Below are 17,184 nucleotides of genomic sequence, written 5' to 3' on the forward strand. Positions count from 1 at the left end.
GTGCCTCTGCAGGTTATATTTCTTTGAGACTGCGTTTACCTAATTGCAAACTAAACACATCGGCTTCTACACTGCACTGTCAATAATTTCATTAATCTGCCCTCTGCCGATTTCAACACAAAACAAACTACATATCTTTATAAACAAACTTACAAATGTTTGACCAATTTTGGTGATGAAGTTACACGCTGGGATTTCTACCATTGTTGCTGCTTGTCTGGATCAATGTGTCTGTCGCTTAAAAGGTCCACCAGGAAAAAAATATTTGAGCATTTGCTCGGGGCAAAACATTCATAGTTATTGTCCAGTCGTTGTCAAAAGTTTGATTTTTGCAATTGATTTAGATTTTTTTCCAGGGTTGAATGAGTAGTCTTCTTCTACTCACCCCACTGCTGCTTCACGGTGACACGTATGCCTCGTTGTTGACCCCTCGTTGTGGCGGGAGTACTGCATACATGCTCAACCCTAGTTCTAATGGTTTCATCAAGCCTACTTGGGTGATGTTCGGCGGTTCAAATGTGGGCCGCCAGTTGAATAGGCCTGATTTAGAGTCAACATTTAATTTAAACTTAAACGTGACGAAAATTAGCTAAATGTGAGAAAAGTGAGCTAAATGTGAAAAATATATGTGCTGGAAAAGTGTGACTGTACTTCTACACTTGGCACCCCATTAACAAATGCATGGCACTACAGAAAATACAATGAATGGATTGCTGAAATATAAATGAAAACCAATCTTTAAAGTATCTAACACTTTAGTGTGCCATAAATTTTAATTTCTAAAAGTCGAAATTATCAAATGTGTCTTGTGTATAGAGTCAAGAATTTAGCATGTCCATAAATCAGACCTGGTTTCCTGTACATTAGAGTCCTTGCAAAAATGACTGATCCACAAGTCAAATAATGATGCCAAACGCACACCAGAAGAGGAAGAGGAAGATGTCAATCCTGTGGCTATTTATTAAATAAACAGAACAATTTAGGCGAGTTTGAAAAAGTGAGAGGAGCAAGTACTGTAGCCCCAATGCTTATTAAGATGAAGCGGGTTATACTGCCACCCAATGTTGCAGAGGTAAATGGGTTATAAATGGGTTATACTTGTATAGTGCTTTGACACTATTTCCACATTCACCCATTCACACACACGTTCATACACTGATGGCGGGAGCTGCCATGCAAGGTCTAACCACGACCCATCAGGAGCAAGGGTGAAGTGTCTTGCCCAAGGATACAACGGACGTGACAAGGATGGCGGAAGTCTGGGATCGAACGAGAAACCCTCAAGTTGCTGGCACAGCCGCTCTACTGTCCCCAAAAGAGATGAAAATACAGTAGTTATAACCCCTCACCAGCGTATTAAACTAGGAATAGGCGAGACGTGTGGTGAAAAGGAATAGCTGAACCATGACTGTAGGTCAACAAATGTGTGACTCAAACCCCGTCAGCAGTACGAAGGCTTTGAAAGCTCTGGGAAAGACTGTGTTGGGGTTTGGCCTAGAAGTAAGAGTCAACAATTCAAAGACAGCGGTTTTAAGCGCATAGCTCGAACAGACGCTGACTGCAATCATTTAGTTTGTCCTCACACCAGATATAAGTTGGGCGGGCCTGCACGAGAATGACTTGCTATTTGCCTTGTGGCATGTGAGGTTCTTACAAAACATTTGGCAGGGCTTCTTGTTAGTTATTGGCGGTGTTGACCAGACAAAAACTGCCAAGTTGATATTCTAAAAAGCAAGCATTTCCTGCCCGCCAGTTGTGTTCAGTGTGGACTGTGAATCAATATGTGGGTATAGTAACGGTAAGTCTCAAGAAAAGTAATTTTGCCTCATTGCAACTGCTCTTAAGTCTTTAAAACAAGGCTGTGTGTGCGTGCGTGTCTAAACACTGGGCTATATTTAAATAAAATAAACCTTGGATGGGATTGGATTCTGGTCTCCCCAACAACCACCACTGACCACTGCAGCGTGCGTTTGCTACGCTGCAGTGGTCAGTAAAAAATCTGGTAAACAAATAAAATAATGAGTGCTGAGATTTTCATGCTCCGATAGTATGTACAGTCCCGGAAACCAAATTCACTATGAGATGTTGCCTTGCAGCAACTGTTGTCACCACATCCTGCTCTTCACTGCAGCACACCAGCTAAACATTGTACTACAAAGGGTACAAAGCCCGCAGAGCAACGATAACGCCTGAAGAATTCCAGAAAACTACAATGTTTGAAAATTTGGGGATGAGACCTAAAAACTATATTGTGATATATATTCAGCCTCCTGCGATAACAATATGCACCGTGATATATTATTAACGATAAAAGAACCATTTTAAAAGGAGTTACAAAGCCTCCTAATTTGGCTGTTGACATACGCAGTAACATATGTCATTTCCGGTCGTATTTTTTTCTCAAAACTATTATTAATATACTTGATAATTTATTGTTAATAATTGATTACTTTCTGCTGTAGCACAGTTTTATCTACACTCCTATTCAAATGTAATAGGCATTTATTGTTATGATGTTTGGCTACTTTACATTAGTTCAACAACAGCAAATGTGTGTATTGATCCAATACCAAGTAGTTACCGGCACAGTATTGGTCATACTAATGCTGACACTGATACCTTACATTTTCAAGATCATTGAATGATTCCACTTTTGATCACAATTATAATCAAACAAAAACACAGGATGGCGGAGTAATGGCAGAGTTTTCCTACTATTGGCTTTGGTTTAAATCCCTTGGTTTTTGCCCTTAAGGCCCTACTTTGTCCAGGGTTCACCTGTCCCTGAGTTTGTGAACGATAAAAAAATGTATGTATTTTTTTATGACAGGAAATATACTACCACTGTAGTATTGATCGTATACTGATACTATACTTGGTATCGTTACTATCAATATGTGTATCGATCCACCCACCTTTGTTTTCATTCAAGAGCTTGAGGTTAGCGGTTTGCATATCCCCCTACGTACAGCGTGTAGTGTAGCATGCTTAGCTATTCTTCATCCTCCAGGGATGATACTTGTAAGAAACAAAGTTTGTCACATGGAGGCGATGTTTACTGACTTAGGGGTGGCTTTGCACTGTGAAGGGACGTTAGCCGCTAGCGGGAATGCTACATTGCCTTGAAGACTCACTTGTTGGCTTGCCTCAGCTAAATTTGCAGGACACAGCGAGAATGAGTAATCAACATGTATTATCAAGATATAACAATACTAAATAAAAGCTTTATTGTCAGCCAAAATGATATAATTTGTATCACGTACCTTCTGTATAGCGCAACCTTTATTTCCATGTAGGAAAAGTACAACAAAAATGCATCTCAAACAAGGTCAAACTCAGTCAGCAGTAATCTCAACCTGATCTTGCCCAAAGTAATACTAATTTTCACAATGTGTTCTGCATGAAAATTGGTGTATATACAGTTACTCCTATATTCAAACTTATTCGACACTCATTGTGAAATATTCTTAAAAATCCTTAATTTATTGAATATACCTGCTTAGTGGCCTTGTGGTTAGAGTGCCTGCCCTGAAATCGGTAGGTCGTGAGTTCAAACCCCAGCCGAGTCATACCAAAGACTATAAAAAGGGGACCCATTACCTCCCTGCTTGGCACTCAGCATCAAGGGTTGGAATTGGGGGTTAAATCACCAATATGATTCCGAGCGCGGCCACCGCTGCTACTCACTGCTCCCCTCACCTCCCAGGGGGTGGAACAAGGGGATGGGTCAAACGCAGAGAGTCATTTCACCAAACCTAATGTGTGTGTGACTATCAGTGGTACTTTAACTTGTAATATGTTTGAGTGCAACTGTTCACTGTACCATGCAAAAGAGTTGTTATAGCAGTACTATAATAACCATTTATAACTAAAATATAAGACATACTGTACCCCAAGGCCAAAGTGTCAGCAAAGGTGGGGAAGAAAGTTACAGAGTGGTGTATTTGTTTGATCTCTTTGTCAGTTAGCAATATTAGTATTTTCTGGTTAATTGAGAATAAGGAACATAGGGGCTGTGCCATTAAGACTATGCTGGGTGGGCCGTTACATAAATGACAATATTACTGAAACTATGGAAATAAATTACTGTATGTGCCCAAAAATGTCAAAAGAGCATGATGATGCATGGGCAGGTCATTTAACAGACACTGCGGGAGAGAAAAAGTGAGCAAAAAACATAAGTAAAACAAATGTTCACAAATACAAAATTAACTTTCTTCTGTCACTTCTTTTTGTGTGTTTTTATTTGGCCTTCATTTTTGAGTCTCCAAAAGTGTTAAATAACCCAAGAAAAAGTCACTAGATACACTATATTGCCAAAAGTATTTGGCCACCTGCCTTGACTCACATATGAACATGAAGTGCCATCCCATTCCTAACTCATGGGGTTCAATATGATGTCAGTTCACCTTTTGCATCTATTACAGCTTCAACTCTTCTGGGAAGGCTGTCCACAAGGTTGCGAAGTGTGTTTATAGGAATTTTCAACCATTCTTCCAAAAGCGCATTGGTGAGGTCACACACTGATGTTGTTCGAGAAGGCCTGGCTCTCAGTCTCCGTTCTAATTCATCCCAAAGGTGTTCTATCGGGTTCAGGTCAGGACTCTGTGCAGGCCAGTCAAGGTCATCCACACCTGACTCTGTCATCCATGTCTTTATGCACTGGTGCACAGTCATGTTGGAAGAGGAAGGGGCCCGCTCCAAACCGTTCCCACAAGGTTGGGAGCATGGAATTGTCCAAAATGTTTTGGTATCGAGAGGAGCCAGATGAAGCGGTTCGGGCATCTGGTCAGGATGCCACCCGAACGCCTCCCTAGGGAGGTGTTTAGGGCATGTCCGACCGGTAGGAGGCCACGGGGAAGACCCAGGACACGTTGGGAAGACTATGTCTCCCAGCTGGCCTGGGAACGCCTCGGGATCCCCCGGGAGGAGCTGGACGAAGTGGCTGGGGAGAGGGAAGCCGACAGTTGACTTTGGAATATTTAGGAGTGAGGACATTTCTGGATTTGTTGCACAGGAGGCATCCTATGACAGTTCCACGCTGGAAATCACTGCGCACCTGAGAGCGGCCTATTCTTTCACAAATGTTTGTAGGAACAGTTTCCATGCCTAAGTGCTTAGTGATTAGTGATTAGGACACCTGATTCTGATCATTTGGATGGGTGGCCAAATACGTTTGGCAAAATAGTGTATGTCGCTATTCACTTTTTTGAAAAACAATCTAGTGGGGTGTGAATACACGCAACAAATAAGGATGTAAAAAATCTCACAATACGATATTGTCACGGTATTATTAAGGCCACAATACGATATTATTGTGGTATTGTCAACAAATTAAAAGGCTTAGTAAAAAAGCCTTTGGGTGTTAAATGAAGTGGCAGGAATGTTTTAAAGAGGATGTGTACTTTTTTTTTTAATGTTGCCTATTGTTCACAATCTTTATCAAAGACATAGCGACAGATGTATTTTTTTAATCCATTCTGAATAATAAATAAATGTGATCAAAAGTCCGCTTACAATGGAGCTAATGGGAGCTGCCCTTAAAAAACATCCAAACACCTCCATTAAGGTTTTATATACACACTGTAAGTATATAATTAACTTACTAAGGAAGCACATTTAGAATAATATTTAATATTTACCTATTTTGATAATTTTAAGCATAAGCGGCGCGTTAGTTTCAAAAACACATCACAGCGTTATTTTTTTTTTTTTAACTACATCATTGATTACTGCTTACTGCAGACTTTATGAGCGCCAACAAACATAATAAAACATCACTTACTGTGCAATGTCTGCTGTCATTATGATGCCGACTGCTGGGATGTTCATATTTCCTATTTAGATGAAGAATGATTTATAATCCACGCGAAAAAAAGGGGGGTGGAACCAAGCGTCTTTTACGTGTCCACATGAACACGGAGAGTTTCAAAAACGCATATTTGGAGTTATAACGATCTCTATCTACACAAGTGTAGTTTCAAAACTGTCTGTCTACACACAAACACATACACCTGCTGTCATACACATGTTGTCCAATCAGAAGCCTGAAAAAAGCAGCAACAGCTGACTTGATGGCATTACACCACTATTATGTTTATTTTGATGTACTAGATGTACAAAGACATGTACATTATTTTTAAAACCAGCTTGCATGTACATAGAGCCCTGGGAACTTTTTTTTTTCTTTCCGTGTTTAAAGCGCGCATGCACGCCTGTGCTGCTGAAACCCAACACTCGTAGAATTATAACATGTTCAGCAACATGATGTTATATTACATGTGCTGTGAAGTGCACAATATTTCTAAAATCAGCACGCACTAACGAGCCAAGGAAACCCTTTTGCATGTTTAAGTGCCTATATAAAGTGCACAGTCGTTCGTGTGCCGCTGCAAAACTGTTGTGGATTTATAAAGCATTTAATTATCGATATAGTGATATAGTACATGTGCACTGAAGTGTGTATTGTCTTTAACATCAGTACACACTACAAGGAGGATGCTACATCATGATTTTTTTAGTTGCTTGGTCGCGCTCCATCTACAAAACTGGAAGCAACACACGTAAGTTACCTTCATGATTAGGCATTAAATAAGGACTAAAAACATAAGATAATGTTGCACCTTTCTTATGACACAAAGCAAAAAGTCTTGCTTGTCCAAGTTGTCCCATCAGGTGGCGGTTCGACAGCGATCGTATTCAAAACAGCTGACTGTAATTTAGCACTGGCGGGAGTGTCGCAAAGCCCATTTTTGATGTGTCTTTTTTAATAATGTTGATTGAAAATAGCAGCACGTTTACATTCAAACATATAGTAAGTCCACTTGAAGTGTGTTTGTTTAAAGGCAGTGCTGTTGTTGGGGCTTTGGAAATGACAGCGCAGCATAGTGATGTCATCACAGTACAAGTCTCGGTTTGAGCGGTGTACACACATACGCGAAGCGGAGAGTTTTGGAACTCGACACTTTGGCCAGCGTTTGCAAAAGTCTGCGTTTTTAAAGACAAAATATTTGTTTGTGTGTGGACAAGAGATAAACGCAGAGATATGTACTGTATGCGTTTATTAAGTAGCCGTGTTTGTGTGGGAATGGCCTAAATTGGCTGTCAAAGTGTAACAACTTGTCAGAATACGTCCTTGTCCTTCTACTATCCAGGTGAGAGGCATGATTTATGATCTACAAAAAAGTTTGACGAGCAAGGAAACAAGGAAGCAGCTGATCACGATCATGTCAACATTGGCACAATGGTGACAATTCACTGGACAACATTGGTTAATATTGTAGTCACAAGATGTAAATCGAGTATTCTTGGTGCTTTTTGGATGTTTTTTTATTGGGTTTTATGGGCGGAATAGAGGACATCCCATTATCTCCGCTGTAAGCAGACTTTTATGTTCCTGTTTTTTACAAGTTTAAATGCATTAAAAGAAAAACATTCGTCGTCATGTCTTTCATAATGATTGACTGATAAGCAAAATTCCAAAACAATGCATTCTAAATATTAAATAAATATAAATTAAAGTCCGCTTACAGCGGAGCCAATGGGAGGTTCTCTATATCGCCCATAAAATCCAACAAATATCCAACCAAAAAACGCCAACAATACTCCATTTACATTTTGTGATTTGAATATTAACCAAGTATTGGTGATACTGCTATTATAAGCGCTCACGCAGACAAACTATTTATAGCGGCGCCGTGATCACTACCGTGTGTGCCAATGTTGACATCGTTGAGTGGTCTGCAGCTTTCTCGCTTCCTTGCTCCCTGGAAGTTTATTGTTGATCATAAATCATGCCTCTCACCTGGACAGAGGAAGTTTGAGGTAGTAATCCAATAACTTTGTGTACTTTGACAGCCATTTAAGGCCTGAAAATGGAGAAAAAGACACGAAAAGACCCCCGCACCCCAACCCGTTTCTTTGTGAGGATTATGGTCATTCTTCATCTAAATGGGAATATATGAACATCCTAGCAGTCTGCATCCTAATGACAGCAGACATTGTACAGTAAATGATGTTGTATTATGTTTGTTGGGGCTTTTGAAGTCTGCAGTGAGTAACAATCAATGATGAAGAAAAAAAAGCAAATGTTGTGATACGTTTTTTAAATTAATGCGCTGCGTATGCTTAAAATTTTAAAAATACATAAATATGAAATGTTAAAATAAATGTGCCCGTTACTACATTACATATGGTACATAAAACCTTAATGGAGTTATTAGGATGTTTTTTAAGGGCTTAAGAGGCGGAACTGCGCGGCTTCCCTAGGCTCCTTTGTAAGCAAACTTTTGATCACATTTATTTAATATTTAGAAACCAATTTTTTAACTAACATTCATCGTCATGTTACTCATAATAAGTGTGAACAATCGCCAAAATTCCTAAAAAAAAAGTGCAATTCCCCTGTAAGGATAAACACACTTAATTGAACACAAACGTAAGCTTACAAATTGGTGTTTGGCATCACTGGCTTTTTGGTTTCACATCAAGGATATTTTCCGGGTGACAGTTCATCAAGTAGCCTATTACTCGTATTCCTCGTTGTAGACGTTGCGGTGTGCAATATTTTTTTTTGCATGTCCATGCTTCCCCAAGGATTTATGCCAAAAGTAAATAACTGCATGTCTGCTCATTCTTCAGACCGACAAGAGACTCCAACATCATGTTTTCTCCTCTATCGTTTTTGTGTTCATCGTAAAACAAAAATCTGTCCATACTTCTGATTTAAACTTTGCAGGAAGTTCTCCGCTCTGCTCGCCGGCACTGCGTAAGCAATTATGGGAGATGTATACTTCCCAGACCAGCCAATTTATTAGCGCCAGAAAAAAATTACATTGACAGGAGTACTCCCAAGTTCTTGTTTAATACCATCACATGCGGCATTATTGCTAGCATTTTAAAATCGATATACCGCAATATTTACGATACCGTTAGCGAAAAAGTCTCTAAGTTGGCAACACATGCTTTGACAGGTCAGATGCCCAAGACAAGACCTTTTGCCTGGGCCATGTCTAGCTTTTTCCTGACTTCCTTAAAATGCAACATAAATATGCATTGTATTGTTTAATATGATCTTTAAATATAGCATATAAATACCATATATTTAAAGAGTACAACAAATGTTTCTATGAGAATTACAGTATAGTGAATAGAACAGCAGATATGTTAGATGTGGGTGTGCTTAGATTTGAGGAGTGGACATCCTTCCTGAGTCGTAACGCTGCACAAACAAGACCACCCCCTTCCCGCCCCATGACTTCTTTGCTATTAACAACTAAATCACACAGGACTACAGCTGCTGCTTTTCATCTGGAGAACATGTCAAGCAGGTTGCATGTAAACCCACACCCTACTCAAATGGGCTAATGCAAGAGTTTTCCATCTGCTGTCAAAGAGAAGACATGCTGTTGTCCCGAGAGAGTGGCCTTAGCATACTTAATAATCTTTATCACGACTATCTAGTTGTGTAATGATTGCGGCTCAGCTTAAACATGATTACGGATGTAGAAGGAGTTTTTTGTCAGTCAGTAATATCTGTTGTTGGTTTAGACTGCGCATGTGTGTATGTAGCAAAATGTTTAAATGTGAATCTCAAGGTACATGGGGACAGTGACCTCTGCCCCGTTCATTGTGTGCAGGAGGTAATAGGAAGCCCATGGAAGGTGATTAAAGTGAATCTTGCCCCCGTGGCCGTTCCTGTCACTGTAGAGACACAATAGGTGGGGAAGACCTTGTCCACTCTTGTTTCACACCCACCCTGCCTTCCTCTTTGCCCCCCTTTGCCCTGCTTTCTTTAGCACACTATATTTTGCTATAAAATGTAATTTACATTGAGGTATACAGTACTTTTGTGTTTATGGGGAGCTAAAACTGTGATGGCCAGCTACAGGTCATCAATTGAATTTAGAGGACAAAAATATAAAAATTCCTAATAGTCTAATATTGATTTTTAAAATGTTAGGTATCAGTATCAGCATCGGTATGATCAATACTGTCTGGAATTGGATCGATACCCAAATTTGTAGAATCGCCCAAAAGTAATAGTAGGAAAACAGCAGAAGTAGAAGTTCTTAGTACATTTTTAAATAATTTTATATAGAACCATGAGAGTAACCAGCGATGAAGAGAAAATTAGCAAGTAAATTAATAATAGTTTCGAGAAAATAATACAACTGGAAAGGATGCAATATTACCGACCAAGGATGTAACAATAAACAGTATTAATGGTAACTGCGGTAAAAACCCCAACGGTTAATAATATCGTTTTAAATTAAAATTATTGAAAAACCGTGATTGATAACTGCACTTTGATTAATTCATGTATTGACTGACGTGAGCTGCTTTGCTTGAATGTTAACATGAAAACAAGACACATTAATGTCTTTCCCCATGAAGAAACAACATACCCCAGTATAAACATATACAGTATAAACACAATGCTGTTTGAGCGGATAAGCTATTCAATTGCGCACACTGAGCCTACAAGCTGTGCTCTCTTAGAACAGAGTGATTGTTCTCTACAAGACGGAGGTGCAAGAAATAATAAATAAAAGTAAAATATTTTATTTGTTACGCACTTTTCATTTAAATACATCTTAAGATCTGTAAAGCCAATATTTAAAACAATAAAAGCTTACTCATTAAAACAGATAAAATACTAAAACTAAAAACATCATCAGTGAAGCATAACAAACACAAAAAATGCAAAATACAAGGTTTTCTAAAAGTGTGTATTTATTTTAGTTGAAAAAAATAAAGATTTCAGTCTGTACTTTTTGAGCACATAAACAATGCTGCGATACTATTGATAACCGTAGTAATTGAAATCACGATAACTGTAATATGAATTTTTTTATATCGTTACAGTAACAAAATTGGTAGCCTTTCATGTAACCAGTTTTGAAATGGATATGTTATCATTTACATACCAAATAACATATCGTAACATATTATTGTTATCCCAGGAGGCTGCAATATAAGTTGCGATATAGATTTTAGGCCATATCGCCCATCCCTAATTTCTAACTTCATTCATAGGTGTGGTTGGGTGTTGTTTCCCCCAGTACCAGTCATACTGGTCGTTAGCTAGATTAGGCCTTTCTTTCAGTTTGAAACTCTTTTTTTTTTTACTTGTATCCATCAGACATCTGTGTTTTTCCTCTATTGTAAACCTAGTTTCCTCTGCTAGTCTCTGTTCTCAGGATACTGATAGTCCCTCAGGGTGCAGAAACAGTCCCTCTTTTGTTATTTGCCTGAATACCACCTGTTTAGGACACATTGCTTCTGACAGCTTTCTTTCTTACAACAAGGCTTCTCCTCTTAGGGATGCAACGGCACTCAGTAAAACCGTCTGCTGTGCACGGAACAATACGCCTTATGGGCCACTAGGCCTCGACCGATATTCGATAAGTCAATTAACTGACGATAAATAAAAATTAAAGTCGGTAAATCGCCATGTTCATACTTCAAGAACATTCACGCTTGTTGGCGCTTTTAGCAGCTACGCGCGTTTGTACCATAGCGGAATGAAAAGAAAGGGGTGAATCTTGTCCTCATTAAGTGTCTTTGACTCCTTCTGCAGCGACGCGGGGCCACTGGCCTGCTAGCATTACACAGTGCAACTAGTTAGCATGTAGCAGCTAACATGGACAAAATTATCACAAAACCAAATGCAACCGCATCAATGTGGGAATATTTCAGATTAAACCTTTGTAACAAGATGAGCATTATCAACACCGAGAAGCCAGCTTGCCAATTCTGCGCGAGTACCACAATGCCCACTTGGAACACAACCACTTAACAGTCCACACTCACTTCGCGTTTGGTAAACAAGTCAGGTCAGAGTTGTAAACAAAACAGTACAAAATAGTGTGTGCTCACAAAAAGTTTGGTTAAATACACTGAACAAAAAATATATTTAGTTTTTGCTCCTATTTTTCATACGTTGACCTGAAGAACTAAAACTTTTACTATAGACACTCTCTTGTCACCCCTTGCAAAGAATCAACCGCAAGACAACAAGCGCAACCAAACTTGATGGATCGATTTATTTATTGTAAATAAAGTAATGCAGACAGTTTTAAAATTTGGCTGACTGCAGTGAGCCTCCTCACCGAGAGATCAGATTAGCTCCTTTATTACTCGGGCACTTATAGTCCAGTTTTTAATAAATGTGATGGGAATTAATTTAACTGTTTGTTATTCCTAATGACTTGTTTTTTTTAAGATACAATTGATAAACGCTTATTTCGTGAAACGAAAAGAAACGTAAAACTGCGTCACTACACATAAATTAAAGATGCATCAATAATCGATTTTTTTTAATTTTTTTTTTTAATCGTAGCTTTTGAATCGTAATCGAATCGTGAGGTGACCAAAGATTCCCACCTCTAGCTGTTAGCGTGTCACTCCCACTAATTGCTGATCCTTATAGCATGCACAAAAATACTCTACAACCACTTCTTTTTTTTGACTTTGTGGATAAAGGTTTTTGTTCCTAAGATGATCATTGAACTTGTTTTTTGTGTTGGCACACACTAACTGTAGAATGCAGGTACAGACCGTAAAGTGGGTTACCTGTACCATTGCACCCCTAGTCTCTATCCACCATTATTTCTGCTTAACCCTCCATTTTTTATTTCATCTTCTCTTTCAACACAAGTGACCAACTGGTAGATCTGGTGTCCTTTGACTATACTATGCATTTGCTCAATGATTCCCCCCACACACCCTTGTTCACACCTCCTATAAATGCAAATGTGTTTGAGACCATTAGAGTTAATGAAACCAGCAGGAGGAACCTTGAATATCCCTTCAACACACACAGTTTCAGTTGAAGCCTCTAGAAAAACAAAAACATTCGATTGCACCCCGAAAATCTTCTTGAAATGTTGAGGTTGGTTGTGAGCCAGCCAATGCGATGATCTTTGAGATTAAAAGGTTTTTTTGGAATAAAAAAAACTATTTTCCTCTCCTGCAACCAAGGTTGTGCAATCACCGCTTTGTAAGCATTTTACAAAATCATTGCAACACCATTTTGTATTTTAAGCTGCAACTATGTGACATACACACCATTTTGAAACAGAAGGATGTTTTCTATGTCTTACTAGTACGAGGGTCGTTGACTGCTTCTTCTTTCTGGTGTTGAATAGTAGATTGTTGGTGTTGTTGTTGAGGCAGTCAAGGTTCAATCATTTGTGGTCAATGTTTTATCCTTGACACTAAAAAAAATAAGCAGAGCATTGGCCATTACCGTTGACTGTGTTCTTACAGGATTTATACTCAGTGTGGTGTCACTTACTAAAATGACAAATCACTCAAGACCTTTTAAAATATAATCCCCGAAAAGGACAACAGAAGGTTGTCTATCGACTTCTTGCTACCCTCATCCTCTTGCAGAGGAGAAAAACTCCCTGAGGCCACTTCCTGTTGACGAGACTGACCCAGGAAACCATTTTCAATCACTGCACCCTAATATTGACGTATTCATTTAGTACAGCGGATCAATGTGTGACATGTGCTGTGCCAAACAAGAGAGGGGGAGCTAATAAGATTAAGGTTGCAAGTTGCATTATGTGTGAAGATCATGTAGCATTTTTTGACTGTCATTGTACTGCATAGGGAGGAAAATGTTTATCAAGACAGTGAGGCTCTGATTAATGGCCTGTTTATCTCAAGTTGTGGTTTGTGGAGGAAAAAGCCCATTATTGACAGTGGCACAAACAGCTGGCTTCATCATGGGCCAAAGGAAGGAAACATGGAGAACAAAGACATAACAAGAAGGAGGGGGGGGGGGGGCACTCTCTTGAGAACCTTTAAATACTAAATTATCCTGAACAGTTTCAACAAGCTACATACAAAAGTACCATTCAACCGTATTTAAATAGTACCCTGAGGTTTACGTAAATGTCCCAATGCTGTAAGCACTAACTGGTCAGTGAGAGGCGTCTGCACCCTGCGCCTGAAGGCAACAGCTGTCTCTCCTCTCATCAACACTATCAATCGCCCAAACTTGCAATGACAAAGTCTTTGACAGAGACACACATTTCATTACAGGTTTTAGGCAAACACAATGACAAGTCAATTCAGTCAACAAGCAGATTACTGTCCACATGTGTTTTGTCCTTCTATGTTTTTGATGTATCCGTCTTGTTTTCATGTGATTTTACCCTTTTGGTTCGGGACTGCGCAACAAGGGGTGGAACATTTTTGACTTTTGAGCTGCTTTTTGGTGCTTATTTGTGAACTTTTGGCCATGGCCATGTTTGCCCTAGAGACCAGATGCTGGCTCTATGCCCCAATGGAGTCCACGTGGAGAGACCGGAGGAAAGCGGAGAAATAGACAGGGCTGCGGAGCTTGCATTGAGTGTCGGGCTGGACAAGCTTCACAAAACTTGAATGAATCGGACATTTGGGTCTCCCGAGACGGGTTCTCTCCAATCAGCGCGGACCGGACATTGGCCAGGGTCTACTGGGCAGCCTAGAAGGAATCGGCTCTCTTGGTTTCTTTGTTGGGTCTGTTTCTGTCTTTGGCAGACGATGCCATGGAGCGCTGCAGAGGCCACAGCGGTGTATGTGGGTGTTAGGATAGGGTTTTTGTTTTATTTGTCTATGTTTGGTGGAATCATATGTGTGCAATATGTATTATTTTTTTGCTCCTTTTGTTTTTTTGTTGTGTTTTACTTTGTAACTGGATGTAGAAATGGTTCAGCTGAAATGGCTGCTGGTTGCATCAGCTCTATGGTCTTTTTAATGTGTTTTATTTCCTTTGTGTTCTTTGATTACTTTTTGTATCTGCACTGTAACCACATACATTCCCCACTGTGGGATGAATACAATCCATCCTGTTCTATCTACCCTATCACCATTTATCCATTCATGTGTTCTTCTGTTCATTTTGAGTCTTACAAAAAGCATGCTCTAAGTTGTAGAGCTTTAGGTTGTGTTTTATTCCATTTGAAGATAATTTGAAGAAGATTTGTCGCCACACTAATTCATTCAATTTATCCACATGTCTTTACCTGTAATCGTTCTGCTTACTTTGACTTATTTCCATCCATCCATTTTCTACCGCTTATTCCCGAAGGTTGATATAAAGTCATAAAAAAAAGGTTTTATGTATTTTCTGTCAAAGACAACCTTGTTTTTTTTAAAGTAAAACTGAAATATGCGGTATTTAGTAATTAGGGCCCTAAAAGATCAATAATGCAGGACACCATTGATTTTAATTATTTAATATTTTTGACATATTTAAATCCCACTAAATATATTTGGGATCCAAAAGGTCCTCCACTCATGAAGTGATACATTTTTATTAGTTTTTTTTTACTTTCAACACTTAAGTTACAAGATCAACTTCAGATTTATCTGTCGATTTTACATTTGAACTATTATTTTGTTTGTTTTTATGCTCTTTTGTCGAAGAAAACATTGATGTATTTATATGGCAACCACACAATATATGCAATATTTTCCACATAAAACATTTTAAACAGCCTGCATGCAGCTTTGTGTCAACATTGCAACTTTTTCTAGTTAGATTTCACCTCATTCCACTTCTTTTAATGTTTATTTTTGCAATAGCATTACCAGAATGTGTGGCGGGCCGGTAAACAATTAGCTGCGGGCCGCAAATGGCCCCAGGGCCGCACTTTGGACACTACTGATCTAATGAGATCAATACTGCATGGAATTATTCATGTTTAAAAAAAAAAAAAAGTGTTCGACTCTCTATTTGAATGGTAAAAGTTTAGCGATTGATGAAGGTCAAAGTGTCAACAAGCCCGCACAGACGATCACTCACCTCCACTTGTGGCCAGCACGAGCCAACACAAGCACGACACGCATGTCTTTCCACGCAATCCTCTGTCAAACGGTTTGGAATCCATGCTCGTATATGACTATTCTGGACGTGAACTCGACGAGGAGCTCGCCTTCGACTTGAAGTTCCCCTTTCCTAATTAGCATAAGATGATAGTTCCTCGTCGCTACGGCTGCGCGTGGAGCGTCTGAGTTTGAAAAGTTTGGAGACGCGCAAGTCACGTGATACAGCGCTTTCATTGGCTCCGCCTCTTTTCAGGAAACGCCCACTCCCACCAATGAGGCGCATCAAAAACAACAGACTGGACGTTGAAACCCACACAGCATTGTTGCGTAGTATAACAGTTTGGTATATAATCAATTTAGTTGCATTTATTGTTGGAATTCAACCTGTTATAAGGGCACATCTTGTACTTTATGGGTATTGACCTCACAAGGTCTACACGCAGGGGTGTCCAAAGTGCGGCCCGGGGGCCATTTGCGGCCCGCAGCTAATTGTTTACTGGCCTGCCACACATTCTGGAAATGATATTGCAAAAATTAAAAAAAACATAAAAAAAAAGTGGAATGAGGTGAAATCTAACTAGAAAAAGTTGCAATGTTGACACAAAGCTGCCATGCAGGCTTTTTTTTTTTCTTTTGTCTCTTTATTTTTCTTTTTTTGCCATTGCTCAAAAAAAAAAAAAAATCTCTGTTATAATTAATTATTGACCTATTCAAGGCTCCAATTATTTCAAATATTTCACTTTAAAATGTTTTATGTAGGAACTATTGCATATATTGTGTGGTTGCCATACACAAACATCAACATTTTATTTGACCAAAGAGCATAAAACAAAGAAAATAATAGTTCAAACGTAAAATGGACAGATATATCTGAAGTTGAGCTCGTAACTTAAGTGTTGAAAGTAAAAAAAAACTAATAAAAATGTATGACTTTCAGAGTGGGGCACCTTTTGGATCCCAAATATATTTAATGGGATTTGATTTATCTTTTCACTGTGATTACTCAAAAATAATAATGAATTAAAATCAATGGTGTCCTGCATTATTGATCTTTTTAAGGCTTTAATTACTTCACATCAAACATTGCTTTCTGAATGTTTTGGGCAGTGATGGAAATACTGCATATTTCAGTTTTATTATAAAAAACTAAGTTGTCTTTGACATAAAAGGCTTAAAAACGTTTTGTTTTTTTAAACTTTATATCAACCTGAAGTTGATATACTGTAGAGATTTATTGTAAGTGTTAAATAAATAAATAAATAAATAATAATTTGACTTGTTTTTAACATTTTAATGACTTAGACCCTTTATGGTCCGGGCCCGGGAGCCCTAAAGGTAAAAAACAAACAAAATCCATAT

General features: G+C 38.9%; 2 protein-coding genes across 4 annotated transcripts in view; one reads left to right on the top strand and one right to left on the bottom strand.

Moving 5' to 3' along the window:
* Window positions 1-16,023, bottom strand: part of vsir (V-set immunoregulatory receptor) — a 34,084-nt gene extending 18,061 nt beyond the window's left edge. The window contains exons 1-2 of one of the 3 annotated variants that reach the window (XM_062058639.1): window positions 15,803-15,950; window positions 13,107-13,220 (exon numbers count right to left, since the gene is read on the bottom strand). Coding sequence is in view for 1 of the 3 variants with exons in the window: in XM_062058638.1 (XP_061914622.1) it covers window positions 15,803-15,887 (85 nt within the window). In the remaining 2 variants the exon portion in view is untranslated. Of the gene's footprint in view, window positions 1-13,071; window positions 13,221-15,802 lie in introns of all 3 variants that reach the window. The other 2 variants (XM_062058640.1, XM_062058638.1) reach the window with 2 other exon arrangements.
* Window positions 1-17,184, top strand: part of LOC133656978 (cadherin-23-like) — a gene marked incomplete at its 5' end in the record, with an annotated part of 55,974 nt that overhangs the window by 26,620 nt on the left and 12,170 nt on the right. The gene's annotated exons all lie outside the window — the stretch shown is intronic.

Source organism: Entelurus aequoreus, linkage group LG09 (genome assembly GCF_033978785.1).
Source record: "Entelurus aequoreus isolate RoL-2023_Sb linkage group LG09, RoL_Eaeq_v1.1, whole genome shotgun sequence".
Classification (NCBI taxonomy): domain Eukaryota; kingdom Metazoa; phylum Chordata; class Actinopteri; order Syngnathiformes; family Syngnathidae; genus Entelurus; species Entelurus aequoreus.